Source organism: Hemitrygon akajei, chromosome 6 (genome assembly GCF_048418815.1).
Source record: "Hemitrygon akajei chromosome 6, sHemAka1.3, whole genome shotgun sequence".
NCBI lineage: Eukaryota > Metazoa > Chordata > Chondrichthyes > Myliobatiformes > Dasyatidae > Hemitrygon > Hemitrygon akajei.
In genome coordinates, this window is record NC_133129.1 from 34,727,405 (window position 1) to 34,743,323 (window position 15,919).

Sequence of the window (15,919 nt, forward strand, 5' to 3'; positions counted from 1 at the left end):
GAACACAGTGTATACTGTATATTATATACAACATATTAAACAATATTAACACAATAATATTAGCAGATTAAAAATATAATTCTGTAGATAAACAAGTTGACAAAGTACATATACTACATATAGTTAAATATGTAACATTCTTAACTGCTACTGGCACTGTCACAAATAATATGTAATATGACAACACACAGCGAGTTCCCACATGGAAACTAATTGGATTGGGAAGAATTTTGACCAGAAGATCGACTGGCATTCTCCTTTCACTGTGGACTTTCAGATTGGCAGAGTTGCCTTTTTAAGGGAAAAAGAAACAAAGGGAAAAATGCATAAAGCATAAAGCATTCAGGTCACGGACTGCATCTTAACCCACAAGTTACTGATTAAGACTTAGCAACTGACCCATAGTGTTATGCAGCTGACAAAGACCCTTTGGCCCAACTCAATCATGCTGACCAAATGCCTAATTCTATTAGCCTGTGTTTGACCCATATCCCTCTAAGTCTTTTCTATCCCATGTGCTTGTCCAGAAGTTTTTTTTTAACTTCTTAATTACAGTATACCTGCTGCCTCCATCTTCATGGCAGCTCATTCCATATACTCATCGCACTCTACATGAAAATCTACCTCTGAGCTGCCTTTAAATCCTCACCACCTTTACTTAAACCTATGCCCTCTTATTTTGTCTATCTTATCTATGTGTGACCTCATCCTTTGTAATTTCATTGACCTCTATAGGGTTGTCCCTCAGCCTCCTCTGCTCCAAGGAAAACTGCCCTCAAGTCCGGGCAAACCCTTGTGAATCCTTTCTGCACTCTCTCTTCCTTAATAACATCCTTTCTGTAGTGTGGTGATCACGGCTTAACACGTGTGGTTTAATCATTAATTATTTTTGTATGTATTCTTCCAATTAGGTGCTTACTTTGAGGCATCTATAGTACTGTGGAAAGGTCTTGGGCACATATATATCGACAGGGTGCCTAAGACTTTTGCACAGTACTGTAGTTGTCAATATGGAGCAGAGAGCAAATTTGTAAATCTGGCAGCAGCGAAGGGTGTTGGGAATATTGAGGGTGGAGTGCCCTGGGAGGGGTGTGGGAAAGATGGCAGAGAAGAAGTGCCAGAGGTGGGGGGGAGGTGGCAAGCAAGGTCATTTAATTCCAGACAATTGGTTTATTACAGAATTACATTACATTACAGAGTGCCTCTCTGGTGCTTCCTGCTGCTTCCCCTCTCCCTTCCCCTTTTCCCAACCACAATTCCCCTCTCGCTGCCTCCTTCCCACTCTCAGTCCACAGTAGGGACCCATATTCAGAATCTGGTTCATCATCACTCACATACGTCATGAATATTGTTTTTTGGCGGCTGCAAAGTGCCATACATAAAATTACTATAGTATCGTGTAAAAAGTCTTAGGCCCTCTATCTGTATATTTGTGCCTAAGCCTTTTGCACAGTACTGTGCTCACATACATTTACCATTAATAGTACTTGATTTTCATGATAGATCTTTGCATGAAATTTACATGATTCAAACTTGTACTTAACTGACATCTCTAACTTTGAAAACACTTTACAAAGTATCTCTGAAGTAAATGGGATGTAGATAAAACACATCTGCTTCCCCAATTTTATTTCTTCCTTAAAAACCCTTTAAACCCTCTAAAAACAGATTTGTTGTAACGTTCTCTGCCCTTTTTTTACTCCTTTTGGAATGTTCCTCAGAAGAATATTTATTAGTAGTTCACAATGTTAAAGGCACTATATAAATGCAAGCTTTGTGTAGGAGAAGAGGGAGGAGATGCTGGGGATGGCTGTTGGCTTGATTGAAGAGGAAGATTTTAAGGAGCCCTTTAAATGAGGATGAAAAACCAAAATTTTGGCAAAAGGGAGCTGTAAGGACTGACCATGATGATGAAGCAGTGTTTGTGCAGTGCTACCATTTACAACTGAACCAAACATTTGTAGGTTTTAACCGGAGAAAGTAACAGCAGCCTCCAGAACCGCAGCACATGCACTCCTGTGCCTGAAGTTACTGGAATTGCATATTTATCCAAAAGTCTAATTTCCTAGGCTTACAGACAAGTGATTTTGGACTGATTTATTCACTAGTATTATTATTATAATGGCAAAGCAATTTTAAGGTTGTGGACTAATTACACAAGTAAAAGCTAATTGGAATACATACCAACTTATGTCCTTTAGAAATGAATACATTTGGTTAAATTGCAACCTGGTTTTACCCTGAAGCAGATTTGATCTTAACGTTGCGCATATCTTGTGTCTCAGCTTGCATCATTTTCTATTGTTCATTTTTAATTCCCTGTCCTAAATGTAGCATTTGTTTGCATTAGTGTATCAAAGTAAAGAAAACTGCAGTTGAGAATTGCTTAACTTTGCTAATTTTTATTTTGATTCGTTTGTTGTCTGTTGCTTTTAATTTCCAGCAGCAAATGACCCCCCCCCCCCATTTTGTGTGGTGTACATATACCAACTGCATGAAGGTTAAAACAGCTTCCTCGTAGTTATCCGCTCTGCTGCTGTCTTTCATTGCTGTGCCGTATGCTGTAACTTCCATTGCGTGTGCTGTTAACTTGATATAGACAATGTCTGTTGGGATTTGTGCGTAACACCTACTTCTAAACGGAGCTCCCATCAAAGTGAAAGTGAATCTAAAATAAAAATAGATAAGGAAAGCTGCCCATGTGATTTCCCACTCCCAATCCGGTCAGGGGTGAATATAAATTGGTATAAGCATACCGTTAAGTAAGCTGCCAAATCAATCAGTGCAAATTAATTCAATCAGTTTGTTAGTGATAGAACTATACTGATTATGAACAATTGAAGCTGCTTTCATCCCTGTATTTCACTTGGGTTTGTTAGAGTCAATTCAGGTAGGAATGACCCTTATCTAAAATCATATCCTCTTTTATATTTATTTATCTGGCCATCTATCTACCTATTTATTTATTAACACACTCTGTCTTCTTTTGCACATTAGTTGTTTATCAGTCTTTGTCTGTGGTACCCACAGAGCATAGCGGTTATCGCGACGCTATTACACCTCGGGGTGTTCCAGAGCTCAAAGAGTTCATTTCCGGCGAGGCCTGTAAGGGTTTGTATGTCTTCCCTGTGAGCCATCCGGGTGCTCCGGTTTCCTCCCACAGTCCAGAGACCTACCAGTTGGTAGGTTCAATGGTGATTTACCTTCTGGTTGGGCCTGTGTTGAGTAGGTGCATTGCTGGGTGGTGCGGCTCAACGGGTTGGATGGGCCTGTTCTGCGCTTTATCGCAAAATAAATAAATTTAATTGATTTTATCTCCTATTCTCCCTGCCTGACTTTACGCATAAAGAAAATATTGGTTATCCATGGGATATTTAGGGCAGGAACATTGGGGAAGTCAGGAATTATGCTGAAGTGCAGAGAAACCCTTCTGCTTTGTGAGCTCTGGGAGGCCCAGGGACACCTCATGAGCTGAGATATTTATCAGGCTTTACCACTGTCCAACAGGCCTTCTGATTAAAACTGTACAATAATTCTTAAGCAAATTTATTTGGATGGCCTTGGCCTTGCAAGCTCAGTGATGTGGATAACAGCTCCACAGTCCCCAGCCACTGCAGTGGCATTCTTCTTGTAATGGTTTATGGGTAATGACAGGATCTTTGGAATAGAGGTTGGTCAGGGATTATTGTCAATGACATCAACCTGCATATCGTTTCTATTTTTTTCCTTTCATCATCTTGTGATACAAAGGAGGCCATGCGGCCCATCACTTTGCAGGAAACTGGAGAAATCCTACCGATCCTCTGCTCCCACTTGCTTCCTGACAATCCGATCACTTCCTCCCCCCACTTGCACAAGGGATAACTGACCTTGCCAATTTATCTTCCTAACGGGATAAACTGGAGCACCCAGAGGGAACCCACGTGGTCACGAGGAGACGTGAAAGCGTCACATAGCAGGGTTGGTAATTGAACCTCGGTCACTGGAGTTGTGATACAGCTGCACTACCTGCTGAACCACTGTTGCTGCATTGTGAGGAATGCTCAGTTTTGAAACAGGCCTTTGGGCCCAGTACAGCCTTACCAGCCTCCTCCCATTTCTCCTTACTGCTTATGCATCTTTTCTTTGTCTCTAGTGATAGTGAGTTCCACATTACCCCACTCTCTGACAAACTAACAACCAGAACATTTACTTCAAGAAGGAGATAGTTTAGTCCACGAAAATCAAAACAACTGCAGTTGCTGTAAATCTGAAATAAAATCAATAATTGGATCACCCAGTGGAAAGAGAAGCAGCCAACATTTCGAGTCTGGGACCCTTCAGTTCACTGTGTCTATTCTAGTCAAAATGGCCCACCACAAACCACAATCCAGCATTCAGATTGCAGCCTCTTCAAGCGCACATTCAAGTAGTTTTAAAATATGTTTCTGGCTCTAAAACCCTTGCAGGACATTTTATATTTTCTGTAGTATGGAGAGCATCTTCGCAATATTAATCCTGCCCAACCCTACTCAGATCTTCACCTCAAGCTTTTGATGAAAATACTGGGCTCCCTTATCCACTTTCCTTCCAGCCCAAATCCGCAACCCTTCTCAGTCCGGAAGGTCAGGTTGTTTGTTTCCCTCCATTGGCACCGCCTGACATGCTGAGATCCTCCCAACATTTTATGTGTGTTACTTGTTAAGATTTCCAGAGTACAGAATTTTGAAGCTCAAAAACTAGGTATTCTGTCACAGTGGATTCCCTCGTTAACTTCAGCCTGTTTGAATGAAAGATGCCATAAGCCCATGTTCTGGCAGACAGCACGAAATTGTTAAATATAAAGGGAGAAGCTGAAGCAGACCATGTAGAAATAGTGGGAAACAAAACTGGTGCATGCACAGCAGGTCGCTGAGTTGCCGTCACATCTAATTCAGAGCCCGGCACCAGGTTTTCCGCCACCAAGTCCCAGTGTGAGCAATCCTCAGCAAGTGCAAGGGCTCCAGTGAATCTCTCAGCAGTGTGGGAGAAAGAACTGCCTCAATCACTTCAATGGGATCGTACAAAGCCAAAGAAAGAGAGCTAAATGTTCTCTTCACAATGGTGTTATTTTTCTAAGATCACTGTCTCAGTGCAGATGATGAGTCATTCTGGTCCTCTGGGTACCTGAACCCTGCAGAATAACCTCACAAATTGTTTACCTCACCAAGAGCTGTTCATCTTTATCAACGAAACCTATTCAATTTGAGCAGTTAAAATAGTGTGCCAAGCTAGAGCAGGTGTATTATGGGCAGAAGACTTTCAAATCAGTGCAGGAGATGCATTATAGATTAGAGTCAGAGAGTCATACAGCACAGAAACAGGACCTTCAACCTACCATGACCCTGCCAACCACCATGTTTATCTCGCCCCATTTACCCACGAAAGGCAAGTTGTTGTGTTGACTATCTCAGTCTGTCGATTCTCATCTTTTATTTGAACTCTCCCCACCTTCTTGGAATGAGTGTTTTATTTAGTGCCACTTACATTTCCCCCTTGGCCATCTGAAGTTCAACACTTGTTTACCCAGTGCACCGCAGCATGCCTGTGCTGTTGATCGTCCTGCTGTAGATCTTGGCGTCTTGTCAGATGCTGCATTTATTGTAGTGCCTCACGGATTCCAAGCACCCTCCTCTTGACTGTCTCTTTGTCCCCTTTCAGGCATTTCCTTTTCAAGACGGGAACAGGGACTACACCATTGTTCAGCACTGCCTCGCCTGGTTACACCATGGCTTCGAGTGCTGTCTATTCACCGCCGCCGCGCCCACTGCCAAGGAACACACTTTCTAGAAGTGCTTTTAAGTTCAAGAAATCATCCAAGTACTGCAGCTGGAAGTGCACAGCCCTTTGTGCGGTTGGAGTATCGGTTATTCTGGCGGTACTGCTCTCTTATTTCATAGGTAAGTGGTAAAATCGTAAGTTCAACTATGGATTTTTTTAGTTTCTGTCGGATGTGTACATCATTTCTGAATAGATTGTTACTACTGTAATGGTAGAGTAGAAATTGCCTCCGAAAGGTTTGACAGTAGCAACCTGGTGAGCTGCCTTTGCCCTCTTGTGAAAGGCAGCCCTCCCCTGCCCGTGGTTCATGTTGGTTGTGAGGGGTCCCTTCTGAATTTAGTTGGTTTTGATGTTTTGCACTCGCCAAGTTGATGAACATCTGTCAGTTCAGGAAGAGACAGGAAGAAAGCATTGTTTTGAAACAAAATTGATCCCATCAGTATATTTTAATATCAGAGTCTGAAATGAATCAAGTTATCGTGGATTTGAAGCATTACATCAAAATAAACTCTGGTTTCAGTACAAATCACAAAGCAAATAGAAGCTAAATAAATCATGATGAGATCAAAATATATTTATTATTGCTATGGTGTACATTTTCAAAGAAAAATATAATTTGGAATGAAAATGATGGATATTGTGTTGTATTTATCACCCTGTCAAATTGTCTGTGCATAAAAGATTCTACAATGTACTTTTTGTGACAATGTGATAATGTTTATAATTCAGAGAGTGAAATAGCAACACTTGATGTCATTGCCCTTGACTGGTGGTGATAAAAATTAATTAGGGGTTTTATCCTTAATTGCTGGTTGTGGACTCATGCTGAACAATGTTCACATGAAGAATTGAGCTGTTTAAACTACTTCATCTTCTTCCTCTTCTGCCCATCACCTCTGCTGGGGCATAGGCTGCTAACAGCAGCTCGCTGGAGTCCTCTGTCCTCAGTCAGTCTTTCAAGTTTCCTCAGGTGTAGCCCATCCTCGAAGATCCTTTCTCTCCCATGAATGAGGTCTTTGGAGTTTTCGTTGGAGTTTCTGTAGTGCTGGGTTTTTACAGTTTGCCAGCACAATACCCAACCCTCCTCCTTTTGCAGCTGGACTTGGGATCGTCCAAGTCAGAGTTTTAGCTAATGCTCTCAGGTTGATAGATTCTTGATTGGTCAGGGCATGAAGGAATATGGGGAGAAAGCAGGAGATTGGGGCTGAGAGGAAAATTGGATCAACCATGATGCAATAGTGCAGCATACTCGATGGGCCGAATGGCCAGTTTCTGCTCCTATATCTTATGATCTTATGGTTCAATTCACAATCTCTGATTGCAAATTCCCAGATTTAATTGAAATTCAAGCCATTTTTAACAGGGAAAATAGCCCCAGAAACCCATAACTGAAACTGAAACATAATAACATGAAGAAGATAAATAGAAAAAATATTTTCCCATTCTTGAAGCACTGACCTGCTCACCAGTGAAATGAGAGCCTTTGGAAGTTATTACCAAGCTATTTTGCGGATGTTTATGAAGCCAGAATTTGATCCAAAGAGTAATATAAAAAGTTAATGAGTGAACAATGTATGGATTTTCATAGATGTAGGAGCAGAAAAATATCCTTAAAGCAGGGGTTCCCAACACGGACCCCTTGGTTAATGGTAGGGGTCCATAGCATAAAAAAGGTTGGGAACCCCTGCTTTAAAGTAAAAAGCAAATAAGCATAACTGATCAGCAAGCTTGCCCTCATAGGCTAGGTGGTTGTGGTTTAACGTTGCCTCAGATGGAGGGAAGATTCTTCAAAGTGACATCAGATGATATAATAGTTTTGTGTCACATAAGGCCATGAATTTGCATTTTTGATTCTCGTAGTGTTAGCCTGTGTTGGTATTTTCAGGGATTGATGTAACTGTGTTTGAGCACTTGCTCAGTTTTTAGTTTGGAGTACTCCCTAATTCGTGCCCCAGGGGTGAAGCAGAAACAGCTTTTTGTTGATTGATAGAGCTCTCTTCTGATTCTAGTTCACGACTCACCATGGAGCTCTCATCCAAAGCAGCATTTATACCTGTATCATCATCAGCATCCTACCATTTTAGCAAGAGACCCACAACCTCCGGGTGCCTCCCTTCCCCAATTACTTTCTCTTAGCCTGCTTTGATCCCAAATGCCAATTTGTGATATCCATAGTGCAGAGGAAAAGATTAGCTTTAAGCAGGACATAATAATGGGGTGGGGGGGGGGATGAGGGGAGTGGGTGCAGACCAAAAATTTTTTTTTCTCCATAAAGCAACTGCACTCAATTGTAGAGGGCATTTTATGTCTAGGAAAGTATGAAGTGAGGATTCAGCTTTGCTGCCATCATGTCACCAGATATTTTCACTGCAGATTTACAAGATGCTTTGTTGATGCAATTTGGGATGTAGAATAATGAGATACAACACAGCCTAATAGACTCCAGAGCTTTCAGTATTGAATAGGCAGGAGTGAAAATAATTTGCAGAGAAAAGACCAGGTATGGAACCAAATGAAATGTGCTAGAAGGAGTTGAAAGAACCAGAGGGGCTGAATGGCCTTTCATTCCCAACAATTGTGAGACTGTTTCAGATTGAGGCACGTGGGATCTGCAGCAACCTGGTGGATTGGATTCAGAATTGGCTTGGCACAGAAGACAGAGGGTAGTGGTGGATGGGAATTACTCTTCAAGGAGGTTTGTGACCAATGATTTCCCACAGGGCTCAGTGCTGGGCTTCTGCTGTGTGTGATATATACAGAAATTATTTGGGTGAAAACATCCATGAGCTGATTAGTAAGTTTGTCAAGGGCACAAAGAAATTGGCAAAAGTATGGAGAGTGAGCAAGGTTGTCTAAGGATAAAGCTGAATATAGACCGGCTGGAAATACTGGCAAAGAAATAGCAAATGGGGTTTCGTCCAGTTTGGGAGACTGCAGCTTAGGAGGTTAAATGTAAGTGCAAGTGTACAGGAAATGGCCAGAGTAAGAGCTTTGATGTACAGAGGGGATCTTGGTGTACAAGTCCATAGTTCCTTGAAAGTAGAAAGGGTGGTTAAAAAAGACCCCAAGTGCCTTCATAATTTGGGACATTGAGTATATAAGTCAGAAAGTTACTGTATTTGGCAGCTGCATAAAGCTTTGATTTGCCTCATTTGCAGCTTTATTTTTTTAAATTTTCAAATACAGTGCAGACCAGGCCCAGCCCAGCAACCCACTTATTCAACCCTAGCCTAATTGCAGGACAATTTACAATGACAAATTAGTCTATTATCCAGTACGTCTTTGGAATGTGGGAGGATACAGGAGCGACCAGAGGAAACCCACACTTATCACAAGAGAACAAGCTCCTTACAAATGGTGTTGGAATTGAACTCTGAACTATGGCACTCCGAGCTGTAAAAACATCACGCTCACCACTATTGTACCAAGGCACCTGCCTAACCTGGTCACCACATAGCAGAAAAGTTGTGCAGGTTGTGGAGAGGCTGAAAAGATTATTCAACAGATTGTTGCCTGGATTTGAGAGTGTCAGCTATATGGAGAGCTTGGGGAAATGTGGACTACCACTGAAGCTATGGGATAGCCTGATAGAACTATATACAATAATGAAAGACATCGATAAGGCAGATAGTCTTTGTCTTTTTTTTTCACATTAGAAATATCAAGTACGAGAGGGCATTAAGTTTAAGGTGAGAGGAGGAAAAGTTTAAAAGAGATATAAGAGCTTACTTTTGTTTACACTGAGAATGGCAGTTGATTGAACACTGTGGTGGAAGCAGATAGATTAAGAGGCATTTGGACGGTCACAAGAACAGACAAGGAATGAAGGGATCTACACCGCGTGCAGTTTCAATTGGCATCGTGGTCATCACACAGATCACGGGCCGAAAGGCCTGTTATTGCCCTGTTCTGTGTTTCCACCGAGTTCAGCTGGGAAAAATCCCAGCCCACTTGATCTGCCCTCATTTTCAGTCTTTCAGTGTAAAAGTGCTTGAAACATTCTGACAAGTCATCACAGTATATCATCATTTGTCAAAATTTGAGCTGGATTTTACCTCTGGAATGATAGCACTCAACAGCGTGTCAATGATCTACGTTGCTTTGGAATGTTACCAGGAGATTGGTATGTTTTTCAAGCCTCAGATTCTCAATAGATATTTACAGATAACTGGAACAGTTTAAATTCTTTTTTCATTAGAGGTTCAGTGTTCTGTCTCACATGGTTGTGCGATCCAAGCATTCTGAGTGACTTTTTAGACTTGTACTTCAATGAACCTCCATGTTTTCTCCCTGAAGAGATCCAAGTATTGAATGACCCTTTCCTCCTACAGTAGCTGCAGCTGTACATCAATATCAATATCACAGTCAGATTTCTTTTGCTTTACTCCAGTGAATTTTAAATCCTTTATCTCGAGTTTATACATTACCAATACTGATCATTCTTTTTGCAACTAAAGACAAAGCAACAGGAAATTTTATTTTCCACATTAGGCCTTATAATGAGATTTGAACCTACGTTCTTCTGAGCCACTTATTTATTCTGTACAAGAAGATAACCTGGGAAAATTCCGGACAGAATTATGTTATTTTACACAGGATACGGACATAGCTTACAATGCTAGAACATATTGTCCAATCTGCACAGCCTTTAAACTGAGGAAGCAATTAAAATCCAACCACATAGAAGCATTGCCTCTGTCAAGTATTCCAGATTTCCTTCTCTGAAATATATCTCTGAACCAGATGAGTTTTTGTGGTTATTACGAGGTTTGTTTAATTACTTGAACTTAAATTCCCCAGCTGTTGTGGTGGGGTTTGAACTTGCATTTCTCTCAGGATCAGTGGCTGGACTTCAAGAAGCTCGTCCCAATTTGCTTCCATGCCTTCCTCTATTTGGTCAGTTTGTTCAAAGTGACTGAAAGATGCTGAAATTCGCACTGTTTGTCTTACAGCTATTACATTTTGTTTTGGGTCGTTATTAGAGCACAGCATTTTAAGCTGTGCTTTATTTTCTTGAGAGACGGCAGACAAGGCCTTGGCTCAACATTTCATTAAAAGGCAGCATCCTCGACAGTCCACGAGCAGGCAGCGTGTAATCTGACTCACCAGCTAAGATCTATTTCCCCAAAGAGCTGATGAGGACGATCACTCCCTCAGTAGTCTACTGGAGTTCAAGCCTGGAAAATGTACTCGAGACTCTGGAGTGAGATTTGAACCAGTGATTTTCTCACTGAACATCTGCCTGAAGCCACTTTGATCCCTTCCTATCCCACCTCTAGACTTTAAATATGTCACTGTTACCTGGAGGCTGTTCAGCATCTAACCACAATGGACCAAGCTTCATATTGCCAGCCAAGACATTAGGAAAGCATTGCCTTTATCAACAGAAAACCCTTGGGGGAATAGGTCTTCGCTTGTGAGTTAGACTGCACACCGCCCACAACAACCTCAGATCCAAATATCTTTGAGTGACCCTGCTCGATGCTCATGAAGCAGCATGCACAGGAAGTTGTCAGAACTGCCCAGTGCATCACCGGCACCAGCCTACCTGCTATCAAGGACATAGAGTATATACAAAAAGACGAGCAATATCACGAAGGATCTCACCCACTCTGCTCCTGGAGTGTTTGCCCCGCTCCCATCAGGGAGGAGGCTACGTAGCATGCACGCCAGGACCAGCAGACTCCAGAACAGTTGCTTTCCCCAAGCAGTAAGGCTGATCAACACCTTCACTCAGTAACCCATCCCGCCACCACTACTTTATAATTTCCTGTCAGTCCCCTTATGTACAGTCAGTCTTCTGCCAAGCCTCACTTTATTTACATTAATTCAATCATTGTACACAAGTTGTATTTACAGTGGATTGTGGTTAATGGGGACACATCGGGATCAGTCCATTTTGGCCCAATTAAGTAGGTACCCAAATTAGCTGAAGTCTCATGGAAATAGTTAAAAAGATGTAAAAAAAAGACAAACTACTATTGAACTGAGTAACAAATTATGTATTTAAATGAAATACAGAACAAGTTCGAACACTACTAATACTACTGGAGTACTATAAGACTGCATTTTAGCTTCTAATAGTTATCAACGGAGGAATTCATCTGACTCACTCTTTTAATTGACTTAAAGGAGCAGAATCAGTTCGGACACTGAGTGTAGGCAGTGGACAGCCTTAATGCAATGCTATTGATGATTGTACTTCCAAATCTTCATTTTCATTGTAACATTCACGATGATGCTCATACCTTCAAAATTCTTCGTAGTCCCTAACTGGTTGAAATAATGAAGTCGTTTCATTTTCACTCCCGCCCATTTCTGACATCTCTAAGCCTGAATGCTCGATATCACGGTCAGCAAATCAGTTCTGAATAGTCGTACTGCTTACTGCTTGCCAACTTTCAGTGACAAAAATCACTGCTTTTTAACATAAACATACTCAACTGACATTATTTAAAAACTGCTCGCTTATTAGTGTCCTCCACAATTAAGCAGCATAGTGTCCCAATTAAGTGAAGGGAATCCCAGCTATTTTCTTGAATAGTTTTTGTATTTTAAGAGTTGCCCTAAATAAGTGGTTTCCCTGATTAACTAATGGCCCAATTAACCGGAACCCAGCGTATTTTTTTTTAAAATTAATGTCTTCCTTATCTTTTTGAATGTTTTATGCTGCATTTTATTCTCCTTTACACGCGTGTACTGGAAATTAAACTAAACAGTCTTGAATCTTGTACTCAACAAGTCAGGAGTCATCTTTGGAGGGCAATAAATATTCAAAGTTTTGGGCCAAAACCATTCATTAGGACTGGAAAGGAAGGGGGCAGAACCTAGAATAAGAAGGTGGGAAGAATGAAAGGAGTACAAGCTGGCAGGTGATAGGTGAAACCAGTTGAAGGGGAAAGTGGGTGGGTGAGGAACGGGGGGCCTAAAGTAAGAAGCTGGATGGTGATAGGTGGAAGAGGTAAGGGGTTGAATAAAAAGTAATCTGATAGGAGAGGAGAATAGAGGAAGGGAGAAAGGGAAGGAGGAGGGGCACTGGAGTGAGGTAATGGGCAGATGAGAAGAGAAGGGTTGAGAGAGGATCCAGAATGTGGAATGGATAAAGAGAGAAGAAGTGGGGGGGGGGCGATATTATCAGACATTAGAGAATCAGTGTTCATGCTGTCTGGTTGTAGGCTAGTCAGATGGGTTTAGTCCTCCAACCTGAGAGCAGCCTCATCATGTCAGCAGAGGAGGCCATGGATAGGCATATCAGAATGGGATGGGGAAGTTGAATTGAAGTGGGTGGCCACTGGGAAACCCTGCCTTTGGAGGCGGGCAGACTAAAGGCGCTCGATTAAGTGGCACCCCAATCTGCGTTGGTTCTCAGGAGATGATGCCGGGAGCATCGTACCCTTGTGGAACCTGGATGGAGTGGGTGCTCAGAACAAAGCGATACATTCTGATGTTATGCTCATAATGGCTAATAGTAGAGGACATCCAATCACGGTGAGTGGAGAAAAGGTTTGTGGAGATGTCAGACGGAGAGTTTTTACACAGAGAATGGTAAATGCCTGGAAGGCACTACCAGAATTGCTAAGAATAGGCACATGGATAAAGGAAAATGGAAAGCTATGGGCTGTGTAGGAGGGAAGGGTTAGATTAATCATAGAGTCTGTAAAAAGGTCAGCACAGCATCGTGGGTCAAAGGGCCTGTCCTATGCTGTACTGTTCTATGTTCTTTCTTCTAATTGCAAGCTTGGCAGCAGAGCATGGGGTGCGATTTACAGTTTTACCAGTAATTATGCACCATAATTGACAATCTACACTCCATTATCTCCGCTGCAGTGGGCTTGGCTGGTCAGCTGATCATAAAACATGGTCATTTTTCTCTCCAAATGGAAGTGTTCACTTTAATGCTCTGCTGAGCACAACCTGCAGTTGCCTCAGATCTCTAGAGCCTCATCTTCTGGAATTTTTGTCATGTTTGACATTTGCAAAATAGCTCAGCATTAGCATAAGAACATCATTTGGTTGTCCAGGAACATGACCCAGCTGAACTTTCTAACAACAAGTGAGCGTCAGACATCTAACCAATTATTATTTCTAAAGAATCTCTGTCACACGTCGGTCCTATTTGCATTTTGAAAATGTTGCCACACCGTGTCTTTAACATCTTCAGCTGCATTGGCATCTGCATTTCTGGTTACACTATGTGGCAAAACGAATTGCCCTGCCTTTATAGAAATTAGATTTTATTGTGTATATGTTTTATGTACCTCATTAAGTCATACAGCACAGAAACAGGTCTTTCAGCCTATCAAGCCCACCCAATTAAAACATCCCTGAAGAAGGTGGCAGAGTTTGCCACTGAAGCAAAGGTTATAATCGATACTTGTACCTGGCTGGAAGCCTGAGAAGAGTTTATTTGTAACTCTACCCTACTTCAAGTTTTTTTTCTCCCCACATTTATTTATTGGTGTGGGACAGGCCTCTCCGGCCCTTTGAGCTGTGCCACCCGGCAATCTCCCCCCCGATTTAAACCTGGCCTAATTCCTAATTGCAGGACAATTTGCAATGACCAATTGACCTCTTTGGACCGTGGGTGGAAACCCACACAGACACGTGGAGAACATGTCAACTCCTTGCAGACAGCGGCAAGAATTGAACCTGGGGCACTGGTACTGTGAAGCGTTGTGCTAACCTCTACGCTACTGTGTTGTCCACAAAGAGTGGATGCTTCCTATGGTGGGGAACTCTAGGACTAAAGGACACAGCCTCAGAGTACAAGGACGTCCATTTAGAGCAGAGGTGAGGAGGAATTTCTTTAGCCAAAGGGTGTTGAATCTGTGGAATTCATTGCCAAAGATGACCGTGGGGGTCAGGTTACTGGATATATTTAATGTGGAAATTGATATGTTCTTGATTAGTAAGAGTGTGAAAGGTCATGGGTAAAAGGCAGGAGAATAAGGTTGTGAGGGATAATAAATCAGTCATGATGGAATGGTGGAACAGACTTGATGGGCTGAATGGCCTAATTCTGTTCCTATGTCTACTGTCTTAGTCCATCAACTCCCTCTGCACTACGCAACCCAGGTTCTACCACTCTCTTTTGCAGTAGGGGCAATTTACAGCACCCAGTTCCCTGCACAACTTTGGGTCATGGGACGGTGGGGTATGGGGTCATAGGGGGAACCTGTAAACTCCTCACAGACAGCACCTGCGATCAGAATTGAATGCTCCTTAAGCAGTGAAGCCACAGCTCAGCTAAGTGTGCTACTGCACTGCCCTGTCAAGTTAACCCAGTGTACATTGCTCAAGCAATCATTTCTGGGTGAAGTGGTTCCAACGGGGAAATTGGAACAGGCATGTAAACTTCATGCCTAGGATCAGATGTGATCATAATGACATCACAGATCCCACAAGGTCCTTCTCTACACTTGCTAGAATGAATTTGAGCTTGTATATCCAAATGGTGACTTCAACGAGTGACACGTTGTATTTATGGAGACAAGTCTTCAACCAGAACGTAAATAATGTTTCTCTTTAAAGAGAAGCTGTTTGATTTGCTCAGTGCTTTCAGATTTTATTTCAGCATTCCAACATCTGTAGTTGTTCTTTAAAAAAAATGTACTTTACTTTGTGTTGTGCTGCTTTTACCCCATTACTTAAAGGTAAATTCTGCTGCCATTAGGAATTTGGAATGGGTAGCTTTGGAGCTGACTGAAAGGTCTGCTTCAGCTAAAAGTGAATGATGCCTCCAGCACTCTGCTACTGCAGTGCGCCCCAAGATGTGCATCAGTGGTCACACCACAGGCAACAGTGCAGGGTCAGTCAGTAATCTGGGGGCAGGAGGCAAAGACATGCCAGTTGCAAAGATCCTGCTCCCAGAGATCCCACATCCAACCTGGACATTTTTGTTAAGCAATTTAATCACATCTTCAGGCTTTCCAAGGGATATACCAAATACATCTAGAAAGCGTTCAGCAATACTGATATTCCTCGGTTTCAGTTCAGGTAGGGTTTGCTGTGGTTCTCAAATTCCTTGCTACAGGATCTTTTCTACTGACAACAACAGATGTCTTACTATCTGCAGGCATCAGGGAGGAGCCCTGCGAACTGCATCTAAAACAAATGTATT

General features: G+C 42.1%; 1 protein-coding gene across 17 annotated transcripts in view; it reads left to right on the plus strand.

Annotated features, from left to right (window-relative positions):
- LOC140728939 (teneurin-3) overlaps positions 1 to 15,919 on the plus strand; it is a 2,305,574-nt gene that overhangs the window by 2,078,485 nt on the left and 211,170 nt on the right. For all 17 annotated transcript variants that reach the window (XM_073048051.1, XM_073048055.1, XM_073048053.1 and 14 more), the window contains one exon: positions 5,680 to 5,918. In XM_073048051.1, coding sequence (XP_072904152.1) covers positions 5,680 to 5,918 — 239 coding nt within the window. The remainder of the gene's footprint in view (positions 1 to 5,679; positions 5,919 to 15,919) is intronic.